Source organism: Meleagris gallopavo, chromosome 28 (assembly GCF_000146605.3).
Source record: "Meleagris gallopavo isolate NT-WF06-2002-E0010 breed Aviagen turkey brand Nicholas breeding stock chromosome 28, Turkey_5.1, whole genome shotgun sequence".
Taxonomy (NCBI): Eukaryota; Metazoa; Chordata; class Aves; order Galliformes; family Phasianidae; genus Meleagris; species Meleagris gallopavo.
The window spans coordinates 1,032,480-1,049,510 of NC_015038.2; the positions used below are offsets into that span (position 1 = coordinate 1,032,480).

The 17,031-nt window shown below is 51.8% G+C and overlaps 1 protein-coding gene across 6 annotated transcripts; it reads right to left on the minus strand.

The window, feature by feature from the left end:
- FKBP5 (FKBP prolyl isomerase 5) lies at nucleotides 1-17,025 on the minus strand. 6 transcript variants are annotated; one of them, XM_010724100.2, is made up of 12 exons: nucleotides 17,004-17,018; nucleotides 15,156-15,224; nucleotides 10,592-10,720; nucleotides 9,779-9,923; nucleotides 9,519-9,661; nucleotides 8,808-8,922; nucleotides 5,175-5,331; nucleotides 4,494-4,584; nucleotides 3,520-3,603; nucleotides 2,793-2,978; nucleotides 2,076-2,315; nucleotides 1-609 (listed from the first exon to the last, which is right to left on the minus strand). In XM_010724100.2, exons 3-12 carry the CDS (start codon nucleotides 10,694-10,696, stop codon nucleotides 526-528), a joined length of 1,350 nt encoding a protein of 449 aa, XP_010722402.1. In that variant the 5' UTR covers nucleotides 10,697-10,720; nucleotides 15,156-15,224; nucleotides 17,004-17,018; the 3' UTR covers nucleotides 1-525. The 6 variants fall into 6 exon arrangements, with proteins under 6 accessions (XP_010722402.1, XP_010722401.1, XP_010722399.1 ...); XM_010724099.3 differs by lacking the exon at nucleotides 17,004-17,018 and adding an exon at nucleotides 16,063-16,963; XM_010724097.3 differs by lacking the exon at nucleotides 17,004-17,018 and adding an exon at nucleotides 16,063-16,963 and having other exon boundaries at nucleotides 15,047-15,224.
- Nucleotides 17,026-17,031: the final 6 nt, after the last annotated feature.

The window sequence follows — 17,031 nt, forward strand, 5'->3', positions numbered from 1 at the left end:
TTAATTTATTTATTTTTGTTCCTATGGGCCATGACCATGCCATGAAACCTCTGTTGAAAAATTTGAGCCCACAGCTCTGCTGTGGCCAAAGGGAACAGGGAACACAACCAGTGAGCAAAGTGGGGTCCTGCTGCAGCTCCCCCAGCCCTACAGTGAGGAGAAGGAGGAGAAAGGCAGTGCAGGAGGAAGGCTTGGTCACATCCTGCCACACTGCTTCCACATCCCAGCTCCTCCCAGAGGACATAGAGCAAGGTGAGCCTCCTGAAGCCAGGAGTTCCAGCTTGGATTTCTTTGTCCCCCCACCCCTGTGAAGGTGGTCGTTCCACTGGTGATGGTCCCACACCATCCAACTGCTCGCAGCCGGCAGCAGCACCGGGCTGGTCTGATCTCTGCGAGGCATTTTTGCATCCACAATCACACAAACTGGAACAAACTTTACAAGGAAACACCAGCAGGTCCTGAGTCCTGGCAAAGTTCGCGGCACAGGCTGAAGGCAGGAGGCTTGTCCTTCTGCCATCCCCTCCATCATACGTGCCCCTCTGTCTCTTTGTCTTCATCACATGTTGCTGCCGCTGCCTCTTTTTCTATTCTGGTTTTGCTGGCTGCTTCCTGAAAGAGAAGCACAGAGTGAGAAACAAGGATGGGCTATGGAGCCGCAGCCCATGTGCTGGGCAATACCTGTGGTCTATACATGGAGATATAGCTGCAGCTCATACACGACCTAGAGTTGCATCCCATACAGACTTACAGCTACAACCCATGCATAAGTATAGCTGCAGCCCATATGGATCTATAGCTGCTATCCATATACAAATATAGCTGCATTCCATATACAACCTATAGCTATAGCCCATAGATAGACCTATAGCTGCAGCTCATGCAGACCTACAACCACACCCTACACAGACCTAAATAGGTGCATGCCATATGCAAGTATAGCTACACCCCATACAGATCCATAACCACAGCCCCTACATGACCTATAGCTGCACCCCATACACAATCTATTGGTGCAGCCCATACACAACAACCTATAGCACCCAGGTGCAGAACAACATCCTGCAGCCCCTGTACAGTTGGCAGCTGAGCACAGCCCCACTCCCTACCCAACTCCTGGTGCTGGGCCACAGCTGCTCCCTGTCCACTGCACTCACATATTCCACCACCTCATTTTCAGACTGGTTCAGAAGAGATTATACCAAAAATGACTCACACAGACTGCAAAGTTGTGCTCTCCTGTTACGGTACACTGTGCATTGGTTTTTGTTTGAAGGAATTTTGGATAAGAGCCTATTACAAGAAAGAGAACTCTTGTATAAGCAGAGGAGCAGAGCGTTGGGTTACATGATTCAGGAAATCCATACTATCATGTCTCAAAATCCCCCCGGCCTTGCCAGAGAGCAGCTGACATTTCGCTTTACCCATGTCATCAACCGCCACAGGCAGGGGACAGCACCTGGAGCATAAACACCAAATCTGTTGCCAGCTGTCATGAGCCCATGTCCTAAACACTTTAATCGACAAGTGAGCACCTGACAGGAGCTTCTGTGTGCAACAGACCAAGAACCACGGGGCTCCTTCCCATGCTGCTCTGTCAGCCCACACAGAGCCTATAGCTGCAGCCCATTCAGCCCTACGGCTGCAGTCCATAAATGAACTACAGGCACAGCCCATACAGACCTATAGCTGCAGCCCATATACGACCCTCACGGCCTGAGGTTGCACCAGGGAAGATTCAGGTTGGACATTAGGAAATACTCCTCCAAGAGAGTGGTCAGGTGCTGGAAAGGGCTGCCCAGGGAGGTGTTCAAGAAACATTTAGATGTTGTACTGAGGGACATGGTTTAGTGGAAAATATTGGTGATAGGTAGATGGTTGGACTGGATGATTTTGTAGGTATTATCCAACCTTGGTGATTCTAAAATTCTATGAACTCATGCATGACCTTCAGCTGCAGCCCACGCATGACCTATAACTGCCATCCAGACCACCGTCCTTGTCCCGGTCTTCATTTGCTCTGTTTCAGCCCCATCACCATGTGAGCATCCAAAACCCAACCTCCAGGCACAACAAACCTTTGCATCCCTCTCAGCAAACTTGGCAAACATGTTGGCGTAGATCCTCCTGTCCCGCTCATTGTGCTCCTTTGTCTTCTTCTGGCAGACGGCAATCTGCGACCTGGCCGCTTTGTTCTGTGGGTTCACCTCTAGCACCTTCTGAAAGTCACATTTTGCCAGCTCAAACTCGTTCATCAGCAGCCGGGCCTCACCCCGCCGGTACAAGCCCTTCTCGTTGTCCTGGTCCAGCCCCAGCGCCTGTAAGCACAAAGTTCTCCAGAGCCCAGCAACCCTCAGCAACGTGTTCACTACGAATAGAGTGGGTTTTTGTCCCAGCTTCGTGTTATTTCCTTATAGTGAAAGCTTCCTGAGAGCCACAGATGCCTCTCATTGGTAACTTCCATTTGGGTTAAGGCAGCAAGCCTCATGCAATGAAGAACCAGAGGCAAGATTCCTAAATTTTGGTGGATGCCTAATTCTGAAGATATCCAAGGTCAGGGCTGGACGGGGCTCTGAGGACCTGATGGAGCTGTGGGTATCACTGTGCAGCGCAAGGAGTGGGACCAGATGGCCTTCAAAGGTCCCTTCCAACTCAAACAATTATAAATTTGAGCCTTTTATAAAATAAATAAGTATTCTTAATGCCACCAACACAGTGCCCTTCGGAAACTGCTGCTTGTGCAAAGACAAACTGAATAGGAAAGGAAGAGTAAAACAGAAGCTGTGCTCCCATACCTTATCACAGCACTCAACAGCTTTGGTGTACTCGCGCAGCTTCAGGTAGCACATGGCCAGGTTGAGGAAGGCAGCCAGCAGGAAGGAATCGGAGGCTTTCGACTCCTTCTCTGACAAGCCATACTCCATCTCCAGCCAGGACACGATCTTCCCATACTGAATCACCGCCTGCAGGTATTTGCCTTCCTGAGGTGGAGCAAGGACAGGACACGGGGAAGGGTTTAAAATTAAAAGAGGGGAAGTTTAGGTTTGATGTTAGGGCACAGCTCTTTACCCAGAGGGCAGTGAGGTTATCCAGCACTTCTGCCCAGAAGGCGCCCCATCCCTGGTGGTGCTCTGGGGGGTGGATAAAGGGCTTGGGGGGGCTGTGAGGGCCCTTCTGACCGAACCATTCGTAGTTTTATAGTCTTTAAGTTCTCTTCCACCACAATTAATCCATGGTTCTGTGATTCTATTTTATGAACCCAGATTCAAAAAGACAGTGGATCTGCTGAGGACAGCGAGCAGCCGGGCAGGCAGGAGTGAATGGGGCTGCATGGCCCCAGTAATGCTGCATTGCCTATGCAGTATATTTGTTACGCAGGGAAAGGAACTGGCAGAGGACTGGCATTTTTTGGGAGGGGACATTTCTGACATTTTTACCCCTTGAAGACCCAGTGAGGTGAACCAGGACTTGCTCCAAGCTCCCAGCAGTGTGGCTTCCTGCTTCTGCCCAGGTGTCACAAACCTTGAAGTACATTGTCCCCTTCTCCTTGACGATGGCAGCCTGCTCCAGCTTCTCTTTGGTGTCCATCTCCCATGACTCTTTGGCCTGCAAAGAAATGCTCAGAGCCACCACCCCAAGGCATAGCAGCAATTGCATGGTAGGAACAGCACCAGATCAACACACCATGCAACTCCAAACACCAGACCTACCTGCAAGCGCAACCTTAGGAAGTGGTAAGAAGAGCGAAATTAATGGGATGCCACAATCCAGGCAGCCCCAGGACGCTTTGGAGGATTTCTCTTTAATAGAGTGGGGCTCAGCAAGGTGGTCTTGCATAGGACAGAGTGCTGAATTTGAGGGAGTGGAGAGGATAGGGAATAGGAAACATTCATGGAGTACACAAAGGGCATGCCTTGGGGTGCAGAGTAACCACTGCAGGGATGGGATGTACTCTGAGCCCAGCTATACAGCATGGTTTGTTCACTGCAGTACACCCACAGCAACCCCACAGAATGAAAAATCCCAGCATAAAATAAACCCCAAAAGATTTTTTTCAAATAACAAACATATTTAAAAAAAAAAAAAAAGATCTCTCCCCAGCATAGGGTCTTGGCACCATCCCTGTTCCAGCCAAGGTTAGGGACCCAGCAGCACCTGCCCTATCCCTATGCTGTCCCCAGTCCCTGTCCCCGTCCCCAACCCCTCCAGCATTCACCCCAACCCTCTCCCATCAGGACTCAAAACTTAACATTTTTTTTCTGTGCAGCCCAAGAAGATAGGAAAAAAAAAAAAAGTACAAAAGGAACAAGGTTAGGAACAAATAAGAGAACCAGCCTTGGAGCTCGGCCAGAAAAATGAAACAAACCAACACAAGAACAAATTAAGAACACAGCGATCCTTGCTGACGTCTCCACCTCGGCAGGGGCCGTGGCACAGCCACGCCAGGGACAAAGGGTGAGCACAGTGTGGGGAGTGCGGGGGGGTCCTGCCCTCACCTTCTCAAAGCTTTTCAGTGTGACCTCGTACACCAGCTCAGCATTCGCCTGAATGCCATACTTGGGTTTCCCCGCCTCGCCAAAGCCGTATCTGCAGGGAGGAAACAAGAGGCTCTCAGGGGGGGGGTCAGGGGCACCCACAACCTCCCCCCGGGACCAGCCTACCCCCAGCCCCATCCTTTCTCTGCTGATTCCATCATTCTCCTCCTAAATACCCCTCTTCATCAACCAGCATCTTTAAAAAGCAGGAGGAAAGCTAAATCCCCTCTATCTTCATTTTAGCAAGCACACAACCAAGTGGCTTGCTGTTCTCACAACTGCCTCCATGCTAACGCTGTTGGGTTGGAGCGCTATCATCCTCCAGAAGCAAAGATATGCTGCAGCATATGAGGCATTACACATGTGCATCTTCAGATGCACACAGGTGCTCCAGACCTGGCTTTACACAGCTTTCATCATTCATCAGGACAAGGAATGGTGATTTCCTGAGCCCCGACAGCTGGATAAAGCCCCTTTCAAGTCCCTGCCTCCCACTTACCCCTCTGGCATTCCCTGCTGGTGACACTAACATGTCCCGGAGAAGCTCTGTTGGCACATTTGCATTTTCACAAATGCTCTAATGGCCTCCAATGTTGGAAGCTTCAATCCTGCACCAAACAGCGTGGGCAAAGAATCCCTTACCGTGGCCCTAGGTAGAGGACACAGTGCTCTCCCCTCTGCATCTTCTCCAGCGCTTTGTCGATGCCAATAGGGATGTCATGGTCCTCCCCTTCGCCCACCACAAACTTCACATCCTTGCAGTCAAAGCGGGTTCCACCACAGAACCCCTCCAGGTGAACTGTGGGACAGAGTGAAGACCGCAGGCAGTCAGCACTGTGTGGGCGCTGAGCCCCGTGGCTCCCCATAAACCATTTTCCAAGGGATTTTTCATTTAGGTGGCACTTAAGGAAGTGGGAGCAGAGATGGGGGAATTCCACACCACAAGACCCCAAAATCCCACATCCTCCCCCAAGCTGAGCCAGAGCCCTGGAAGCACCAGGGGAGACAGTGAACAGAGAGGGGTGGGAGGGCTTGGAGAACATTGCTAAAAAGCAGTGCAGCCGTATCTCATCCCAGCAAGGACCAGACAACAGATAAACATTATGACTAATATGTTCCTCTTGTGCCGCACTGCACGAGTCAGCCTTACTGGAACTGGATACTGCTCCTGGCACACTGCCACGTGGAGTTTATCACGGTGATTACAGATCTCCTATACAACACTATACGCTCGCATTACACCTCAAAAACAAGGCCATGTTCTCCTGCCTCTACTGAACTGAAAGTACAAAATAAACATTTATTTTTTTCATCTTCAACCAATAGGCACACTGTTCCAGCCCATGGAGCTGGCAGAACGGACAGCAGACCTGGCAAATTTGCCACCTGGTGCTCCTGGCATGATTTCCACCCTGAGATCGTTCCTCATTTATTCAATCCTGAGGAAGATGTGTGCCTGGGGGACAGTGGGTGTTCCCTGCACTCAAAGCAAACAAAATAGAAGCAATCTCATAAGACACTCCTACCTACTGCAGGAAAACTCCCCAAAAGCCTTCAACAGGGGGAAAAAAAATCATGGTTAGGCATTAATGCTGCCAAAAGTGCTTCAGTATGTTGCAGCTGCTCATTGCAGCAGAACCCAACAGCATGGATGGATGCACGCTGCTGAGAAGCCAGAAGGGCTTCTATTGCCAATATAAATGCCGATAAAATGGGGAGAGGTGAGAGCCCTGGGAAGACATTAACCCCTTTTCTAAGTGGGGATAGTTTGGCCATCCACTGATGCGCTGCCAAGGACAGCACTCTGCTTTGTGCAGCCAGGCTGCATGATGGAAAACACTCCTGCAAGTCCACTCCAGGGCTAAACCCTGGAGGGCTGATCTCCTTGGGAAAATGGAATGTTCAGCCCAAAGCACAAGCAGCCCACCAACCTCACGGCTCCTTGCTGTCTCTGCTTGTGTTTTCTGCGCCCGTTGTCTCTGGCCCTGCACCGAGCACATGGCACTGCAGATCCCTGGGTCACCTGTCACCAGCAGGACACAACAGTGATCCCACAAGCCCTCCTCACAACAGTATGCCCAGAAGAACGTGAGCTCCCAGCCCTTGCTTCAAGAGAAGCAGAAGAGTTTTCCTTCTATTCTAATTGCACACTAGCAACGGGGAAATCTCTGCTCTGGTTTCCAGGAGCATTTCAGCGCTATCTGAAGCAGGTCAGCTGGCTGCGGTTGCTCTTGGATTACAGCAAGAAAAGCCCCCGCCGGGCTCTGCACATCCCTTCGGCTGCAGTGCTGACTTATTGTTCTCCCGGTGCCTGCAGTGATTTTGTTTTTGAAGAGCTCAGAACACAGTGTACCGAGTGCGGCTGGCACATGAACTTGATGTGCTGACAGCAATTTGTACTCAGATTAAAATGGAGAGGAGGGGGAGGGGGTGGGGAAAGGTTGTAACAAAAGCTGGAATGTGGGATTTTGACTGCAGCCCGTGTTTTAGGAACTGAACCTGCAAATTATGGCCTGTAAAACTCAAACCTGTAGAACTGCTTATGAATCTCCAGCCTGGAGGTGCTCGCCCTGGTTAGTGCACGTGTTTCCCCAGCATGGTTCAGAGTTTTGGGCACCTGGGAGCTATCCCTGATGCAGGATTTGGTGGGGAGTGAGAAGGACAGAGAGGTGCCTGAGCACTCCCATAAACCAAGGCTGCTCCTTGGGGTCCCACCTCTGCTGCTGGGTGACCCTGCAAACCAGCCTCGAGCAAAATACTCCGAGGTAAACAGCAACGCATTTGGAAAATAAAAAGTCTCTCTGCACCCAAACCTGCAAGGCTGCCAGGTTGGCTCACTGCTCCTCTGCATCTTTTCTCCTTGGGATGTATTTATGGTCTCTGGTCCCAGACTGCAGGTTGGTGCAAAGGACCCGCAGCCACCTTGGCGCAGTGCTCCTGCTCTACGCAGCTCTGCCCCCGAGGGCATCCATCTCTATTATCCTGACTGTGCGAGTGCTCCTGTTCTCTGCGTTCACTTGGAACCGAGCATCCACTTGAAATAGGAACAGGTCAGCCTCAAGGTGCAGAGAAACATGGCCCCACACAGAGCTCCAGTCAGTGCATCCTTTCAGAGCAGCAACTGCTCACAGTATTTTCCCCAGCCTATCTCCATCCTGCTCCGAGCAACCACGCTGTCACTGCATCTGAGCAAAGGGAAAAGCAGGTGGGAAAGCATGGCTCTGCCCTGCTCTCCAGGCACGTGTGCTCACCCCTCAGCCCCTTTGGATAAAATAAAAGAGTGTTAAAAAGGCAGGAGGGAATGGGGTCGGTTGTCATTTTTTCAGCCTGTTTCTCAGGTTAACCTCAGAGACGGGGAAGGCAGCCTGAAACCCTACTCCCAGCAGGGTCCAGCCATGTGACAGGCAGATAGATCAGCATGAGACAAGAACATCTCCTTAAAAAAGTCTGTGAGAGGAATAGACAGTGAGTTTTATGAGTTCAGATCTAATTTCACCTTCACTAATGGAAGTTAATTGGACCCTCTTGAATGAACAGGAGCTCTGGAATGGGGATAAGAAACTAGATGCCTTATACAGATGGCATGTTAGCTCCACTTCTATGGCTGAGTTGTTCGCAGGAGAAGAAAAAAAAGCCTGGCTCTCCCCACCTGGGTAAGACGCTTGCTCCATAAACATGACCAGAATCACTCTGTCCTGCTTACAGAGAGGGAGCAAGGAGCTGGACAGAATGAACTGCAATGGACTACGGACCACACTGACTCCACAGACCCCTTTTGCGTTAATTCATCCCCCTCATCAGAAGTTTGAAGCTGTCCTCTCGTCACATGGGAAGGAAAAGAGCCGATGCTGCAGCAGATGCAATAACCACCAAAACAGCGATAAGCGTCGCAACAAGGAGACCAGAGAGGCTGCTGCCTCCTCCTCTGGACAAAAAGATGTGCCCCAGGCACCTGGCAAGCTGCACACTAAGTGAAAACCTCGGCAATCCCAGTGCTACAGGCTGAGATCCAAATCACAGCCTGAGTTTTCAGCGTCCACCACACCAGTCCTGGATACAACTACATCCTGGTGCCACTCACAGACGAGGGAGGGCCAAACAAAAAAGACCCCATAGGAACTGGAGAAACGGAGCGCAGGCCGTCCTTGAGCAGTCACTCCATCCTCAGCTGGCTGCTCCTACAGCTCAAGGTTTTCCAGTAAAACCCTCCGAGCCAGCAGTTCTGGAACAGCCGTCACATGCTGTGCCAAGGGCAGCTCCTAACCCAGTACTCACTTTCCACTGTAGCACCTTCGTTGGGGTTGGAATAGCCTTCTCCTTTCCTCTTGATCCTCCGGATGATCCCTCCATCCTCAAACAGGTCCTCGCCTTTGAAATCAAGCAACTCTATCTAAAGGATTAAAGGGAAGGTAGGCAGAACTGTGGGTGGAGAGGAAGGAGAGAAGAAAAACAACAGAAAATCCACAAAGCAACAGTTCATCCCCAAGCCAGAGAGCCAAGCAAACTAATTCTCCGCTCAGCTGACAAGCAGAAGTTGCCCATAAAAGCCAGCTCCAAGCCACAGCATAATACACCCAATTTATTAGAAATTGGGCCACATCCAGTACCTGAAGTGCAGCACAAAATAACAGTAAAACCGAGTTTATTAATCCTGCAGGGCAGAGCGCAATCGTGGCTGGGAGGTGCAGGGGGAGCACAGGAGAGATTTTTAACCCCTGGAGGTGTTCCCGAGCTGTTTCCCCACTCGCGTGCCTTTGCACAGCCAGGCTGTGCCGGCTCTCCCCGCAGGGCTGCTCCCCACCGCAGACACTCGGCTCACACACACACTGCTGAAAAAACACTGGCATTGGTTCCTGGAGCAGAGGGACACGTTTCAGGAATGCAAGCTGTTTTTTTGTTTGGTTTTTTCTTTTTCCCTCTTTCTCAGAGCTGGCTGGCAAAGCAGAAAGCAGAGAGATCTCCCAGCTCTCCCAGCCCTGTACTTGCCTCGAAAAAGAGGGTGGCATTGGAGGGGATTTTAGGAGCACTGCCAGCAGCCCCGTAGGCGTACTCCGGTTTGCACAGCAAGTAGCAGACCTCACCCTTCTTCATGGTAGCAACCCCGATGTCCCATGCCTTGATCACCTGGCCTGGGAGAGAGGTGGCATCAGGAGGGAACCCCCAAAAAAAAAACCCACACAAGAGCGGGACCCCAAATAGCATGGGATTAAGATCCCATGGGGACATGGGAGTCCCCGTCCCCTTACCCTTGCCCAGGCTGAAGACAAAGGGCTCGTTGCGGTCGCGGCTGGAATCAAACTTCTTGCCATTGGACAGCTTGCCCTTGTAGTGCACATACACCTTGTCTCCAATCATAGGGAACTCATCCTCGTTCCCGGGTCTCTTGATGATCTACAGAGAAAACCCACCCACAGGACAGAGGCTGTGGTGAGCTTAGGATATATATCCATTATAAAAAAAAACAGGTGTGTGTACACATTTAAACCTTCCCCTGCAATGCTGCCCTAACACAGGGGAAGGCAGTAGGCAAGCCATCTGATTCCCCATTCCTAAAACCCAGCCCCACACCAGCGCAGTTCCCCCTGCACGGGGCTTTACCCATGGGGGTGTGTTGTTTCACTCCTTGCTTCTTGTCAACGCTTGTTTTTTTTTTCTTTTATATTGCTACAGCCTGGAACAAGCAGTTCCCAACAGGGGAGGATGCTATTATTAGAGGGAAGGTCCTGTTCAGCTGGAGAAGAGCAAGTGCTGGTAAGCAGAACTATCCAGAAACGGCCCCGAATGAGAACCAGGAGCTGCGAAGCAGACTGCATGACCTAAGTAATGTGCTCTTTCTAATGTCTGTGAGTCACACGCAAAAATGCTTTGTGGATTTGATGCTAATAATCTGATTAGAAACACAATAGCAGTGAAATTCATTCAGCAGACCGAACCCGTGTGCAGTGTGTTCGCTCCATCCTTCGATGCTCCAAAGTTCCCCAAGGGTCTCACCAGGAACACAGGGACAGAACACAGCCACAGGGCCACGACAAACGGCCACAACTGCAGGTCCCACTCACCTTCAGCACGCCGCGGTCACGGGTAGGTGTGATGTCCTCCCCACGCTCCGCCAGTGCGGCCGCCTGCACCTCACCTTCAGGCTTGGTGGCCTCATCAGTTGTCATCGTCCCCAGGCAGGAGCAGCACAGCTAGGGAGAGGATGGAGGGGCAGGAGGAGGGGGAAAGGGTTAAGAACTACAGAGCCCTAGTGCTGCTGGCCGTGCAGGAAGTTTAGAGAACATCTCAAGCATGCAGAGCGGAAAATCCCTTCCCAGGGGCCACCCAAGCTCAGCGCTGCTGAACCACAAGCACACGCAGCTCCGGCGGCAGGCACTGAGCTGCCCTGGCAGCCGGAGCCGCGCTGTGGCACCATAACGGAGACGGTCATGTCCTGCTAGTTCTCACCCCTGGGTCTTCTCACACTGCTACAGAGAGTCCCCCAGAAAGGGTTCTACCAACAAACTGTGCCACCAGGTCAATGCGTGCCGACCAAGTGCACAGCATAATGCAGGAGCTCAGCGCTGTTGGCTGCACCCAACCCACTGGGGCCTTCTGGGGGGACGCTCCACCAGCAGGACTGCAGTCCCAACGGGATGCTGGCCTTCAGCCCAAGGAGTGAGAAACACCAACAGAGAGACTTCAGGCACCTTCATCACCAGACACCACAAACAGTGGTGAAGCTGAGAGGCTGAGATGCTCAGAGGGGAAAAGCAGAGCCCTCAGAGCTCTTCCTTCCCTCAACTCAGCCCCTCTTATATGCCGTCTGAAAGTTTGCATAATGCCGTGCTTCGAGCTACGCCACACACTGATGAGGATTATTTTCCACGAGGAACGACTTCCTGTTCTGTCAGAGGCTGCATTATTCTTAAGTGAACGGCCCAAACCCCGGGATGCATTGTTCCTCTTGCCCCAAAAGACCCAAAAAGGTGCTGAGACTGTGGGTCAGCCCCGAGGCTGTGGGTTACCACATGGTCTCACCCCAATGGGAAGACGTAAAGGCAAAGCAGGGCAATGCAAACCCAGTGCCAACAGAATTCCAACAAAGAAAATCTGCTAGAAGACCGGAAGAAATGGGTTTTTGGGGCAAAGTGCTGCCCAAAGCAACAACTGAGCAGGAGAAGAGCATGCTGCAGCCAGCAGACCATGCCCACACCAGTATGGCAGTGAATGTTTTGCTGAAACAAAATACAAGTGGAACGCAGCACAGTTTGCATGCGGAAGCACTGCAAGGACACGATGCAAAACCCATGCAGCCAGGCACCAGAACTCTGCATAGGCTGCAGAACGCTGCCACGGCGATGGACAACCGCCGCTTTCATCCGTGGCAGCGTTTGTCCAGCTCTGCCCGGTGAGAACATAAATGCTTCTGCTTGAGGAAAAAAACCATTTCCTGATGATTTCCCTTAGATGGGATGACTTGTTTTGGTAGCCACACTACTGTGCAACACGTAATCAAGGAACCATACAACATAGAAATAGAAAGCAATGGGTTTTGAAACATAAAACAGAACTATAAAAGTCAGTGTAATTGCCAAACTTTCCCACAGCCCTTGGTGTGGAAGCTGACGCCAACTAACATTAGAAATCATCCATTCAAGGCTTCATAAACAGCACAGAAAGGATGTTTTCAGCTCCCAAGGCAGATCAGTCACACTGCGAGAACAACTGCGCCTGGGCTGAGCGGGACAAACCCAACTCCAGCCTTCCCAGCACAGGAAACCAGCAAGACACAAAGGGCTCCATGTGGAAGGAGTGAACAGAGAAAGAAGGGAACTGCAGCTGCAGTCTTTGGGGCTATGTTTGATGAGATGCTGCATCTGCTCTGCTTACCCTGCTCTGCAGAGATTTTGGATGGCAACCCCTAAAAGCACTAAGAGCACTGGTACAAGCAGGGCAGTTGGGAAGTTCAGGGGTATTTCTACATTGCTTTCAGCTGAATGGCCCATCCTGCAGTCATCCGCCAGCTTCCCGCCTCTTTCTCTAAGGTGCCCTGCGTCCAGCCCACGTGCTCCTGGCTGCAGCCACCAGCACGCTGTACAGCAGAAATACAGCAAGACCCCATGGAGCTCAGGTCATCCCCATCCATGTGTACAAAGAACAGTGAGCCTTCCAAAGCCTGTTGAGGCAGAGCTTCCCTGGGTGTATCAAGCGTCACCATGGGGGCAGAGAAGATGGCTCGGGAGGTGCCAGCTCTGTATCACCAGTTGCCAAATCCCACCAAGAGATACCTAAAAATAAACCAGACGCATCCTCCTCGTTATTTTTCTACGTAAGCAATTAGTGCAGCTATCCAGGGCAGCTGGCCAAGGCACGGAAGGAGTGGGGGGGCGACGCCCTGCGTCAGCAACAGTGGGAGGGATGCAGCCCACAGGACCACTCTGTACTGGGACAGAGCCCAGGAACCTTCGTCTACCAAAACAGAGAGAGAAGGTGGCTCGGCTTCTGCTCATCTCCAGCCTTGTGGAGGCACAAGCACAGCCAGGGAAGGCTGGTAGGGATCCAGAGTGATTAACAGGAAGCAATCCATCGGAGGAAGGCTGCTGCTCCCTGAGCTCTGCTCCACGCCAGGGCTGCTGCTGTCTCAGGCCAGAATGATCGGCCGGCTCCAGCATCACCTTCATCCTCCAAAGCTGCGCCCAGCAGCAACTCCCTGCTGGGAGCCGTGTACCGGAGGCTGCAGGGCCAGGAGGGATCCGTGTGCACGTGGGCACAATGGGAAATGTCCTGACTGTGACATGTAACCACAACAGGGTGGCTTCATACCATTTCAGTGTACATCTGTAACTTAAGAGCTATAATAAACATGTTTTAAAACCAAGACAAACCCAGAGGCTTCAGTACCTGGACACATAGCCTCTGAGAGCAACACCCCAGGATCGCACTGGATACGGTACCGGCACCGAAACCTGCCCCATAAAAACTGGCCGCTCATTCCCAACATTGAAAGGGGAGGCCAAAGTCTGACAGGTCCCCATTCTGCCACCATCCCAGGCTGCATTTCCTAGAAATCACAATACCGGGAACTTTCCAGCTACAAGTGGAAACTTTGCAGTGTCTCTCCTGGAGGTTGGCAGGAGCTGGGGGGGAAAACATAGTGGGGGGAAAAGGGAGGGTCCTGGCTTGGCATGCAGACAGCCCCAAGTGGGACCCCACTGTACCCAAATGCTGCCCCATATGGCGACAAGGGACACGCTGTGAGTGTGTCTCCTCACCACACTGCAGTTTCGCTTCCCTCCAACAGAGCAAACGGTTTTCACTAATAAATACTGTGCAAAGGGTTGCAATGCAGGAGGGAGGAAAGAACACCCCCCAACAGCACCCAGTGACACACCAGGTGCTGCTCAAGGGCAGCTTTCATCAAAGCAAATGTCAGCTCCTGTGCTTGCAAGGAATACCCAATGCCACATGCAGTCGGTACGGCCTCGCAGGTCAGCTTTGTGCCCCTGGGGCTGCAGCCAGGACAAAGCGTGGTGGCAGCAAGGAGCAAGGAGACCGCACATCCCTCTGTGTAACCGTATGTATCATAGACAGATGATAGAATGTGTGTAAAACCTATATAACATGACTCAAAAATAGAGAAGTGGTTTGTACATCAATGGGTATCTATAAATCTCTGCTCTGTGGGCAGCAGTGCTTCCATGAGCTCAGTGCTGCTCACACAAAGGGGAACGTGGTCTCGTTTCCTTCCAGGTTGAAAAAAAACAGAACAGATTTGCTCCTGTCTGCTCATCAAAACACAGCCTGCAGGCCACGGACCAAACTTAACTGGGCTCTGCTGCTGTGTCCCTGCTGCTCTGCATCCCTATGCACGAAGAGTGCATGTCAATACAGCATGGGGCAACCAAGGGATTTCTCGTATGCCAGTTCCTTTCCAAGTTAGTGTTTTTTCCTGGATAAATCCGGAAAGAAATATTATATAGTTATAAAGGCATCTCGCTGCTTGTAACAGAGGGCTTTCTGCAACGCATCTGTCCATTTTGGCCAGGTGAGCCTCAACTGCACCAGCTTCCCCGTAATCAGTGGGCTCTATTTCATCACTGACCATCCTTAGCAGCATTTTGTGAGCACAGTGTGAAATCCCAACACATCAATCCATGCACACCTGTATGGGGCACAGACCTCAACCTCTGCCTGCAAAGCAGTGCTCAAGAGAAGGTACAGTTGGATGCATGGAAGCTGAAACCTCTGCTGAGCCACACATGCATGCAAATGTGCACAACTATATGTGCATGCACAATATGGACAGCCACCTATGCACACACATGCATAGTGTAATCACATACTAGTATGTACAAACCAGTGCTGCATGCACAAGGGTGCACATACCAACAGCGCACACTGTGCTGCCTTTCACTGGCAAGTGGGGTGCAAGCCAGAAACACTGTTACTGGCAAGCAAGACAACACTGCTTACAGCCAGTTTTATTTAATCAGGCAACTAACATAAATTTAAAAAAATCCTTGAAATGGGACTACCTTTAATTAGGGTAATTCTCCACGAGCAGCACTACTGTTTGTGAGCAGCTCCTTCCCAGAGCTCTGGAAATGCCCCACTTTGCAGAACACACCGCCACCAGCGCCTTACCCCCAATTTCTGCAGCTCCTTAGCAGGTCTGCTCCTATCTGGGCAGTGTTTCCCGGTGTTCTCCCTGTGCTGGGGATTAAAGATTGACATGAGGCTCTGCGCAAGCGCCCAGGGATGCTTTTGGAATGCACGTCCCCACCTCCTTGCAGCGCACAGACCCCCACAGTAATTAGAGTAGAACGTAACGAGCTGGGAAACACTGGCACAGCTCAGAGCTCAGCAAAGCCTTCATCAGCACTAAACAGTGGGGTGGAAGCACTGGCCAAATTTGAGCCCGCCTCTCCCTGGGCTCATCCAGCAACTAATTACCCTCCAGGCACTAACAAAGGTGGGCAGGACCAGGTATCTAGGTGGAGCGACTCAAAGCTTTCCAGTGAGCTTTCTCCTTGTGCATGGCTATAATTAAAATCCACCTAATTGCAGAGCAGCACAGGGATGTTCTGAGCAGGGTGGTTTGGGGTCTGCTTTCTAGAAATCTCCAGCTCTGCTCTCCTCCTGCTCAGAGGGAACTGTCCCACGTCCCTCCTCATCCCAAGGGGACATCAAGAAAACATGCAGTCCATGTCCTGCAGGTCCCCTGGCACCGGGTCCCACGTATGGCCACCTCCAGAGTCACACCAGGGCCACATAATGGCCACACCACAGCCACCTCTGGAGCCAAACCACAGCCATCACTGAGGCTCTTCCAGCACCACCTCCAGGGTCACACCATGGCCACATCCAGGGCCCCTCCCTACTATCTCACCATCATGTGTGCTTTTTCCCTCCCAAGGTTCCACTAACAATCACTTCTCCAGCACCTCCACAGAAACCATATTCCTCCTCCTGCCCCATATTTCCTCCTCTCACCCTATATCTTCTCCTCTTATCCCATATTTTCTCCCCACTATCCCACATCCTGGCTCACCAAGGCAGTGTAATGTCACACAATGGGGTCCAGAACTCACGTGGCACCTCCTGCCACAGCACCACGAGGACACTGGCTTGGCTCAAGCCTGGGTTACTCCTTACAGGTTGTAACTTCCATAGTTCAGGACACCCAGGGGACACCTGGTGTGACAGCAGCACATCCTGCCAAGTGTGGGTTGGGTACAAAAAACAAAACAAAACAAAATAAAAAATAAAATCCAGATGATTTGGGAGACCCACACAGCTACAGAGGGAGGAAACAGAGGGATCTGAACAAGATGCCCCATTTACTTTGGCCATGCTGCTGCACTCATCCTGAACGAAACCATGCACTGCTGCCTGCACTCAGGGTATTTTTAGTCAATGCCGTTAGGAAACTCATTATATCTGAACACAGCTGCCTCATCTTCAGACAACTCTGAAAACAAATTCCCTCTTTGGGCACTGCAGTACCGATGGGCCCCGGTCCCCATCTCAATTGTAACCCTGGTCCCAATCCCAATCTTAATACTGATCCTAATCCCAATCCTCATCCCAGCCCCAATTCCATTCCTAATCCTGGTCCGAGTCCCGAGCCCAATCCCAATCCCGATCCTAATCTCAGTCCTAGTCTCAACCCCCATTCCAATCCCGACTCTCGTTCTGCCGCGAGGGATGCGCTGCGCTGCGCTGCTCCGTGGGAACGAGCACCATTCCTCGAGCGGAGCGAACCCAAAGGCACAGCGCTACGGACGCGGACCCACCCCCGCGCCCCTCCCTCGTCCCCTCCGTGTCCCCTCGGCCTCCGTGGGCGTGACGCTCCGTTCCACCCTCTCCTCCCTGGGGCACTTCGCAGCCAGCACGAGTAGGGGACCACTCGAGCCCACGCGTGATGCTCTTTCCAACCCTTCTCCCCAATCCCATCCCGCAACGCCCCACCTCGCGCCATTCTGGCCCCACCTGCCCACCGCTGCCCACCGCTGCCCAC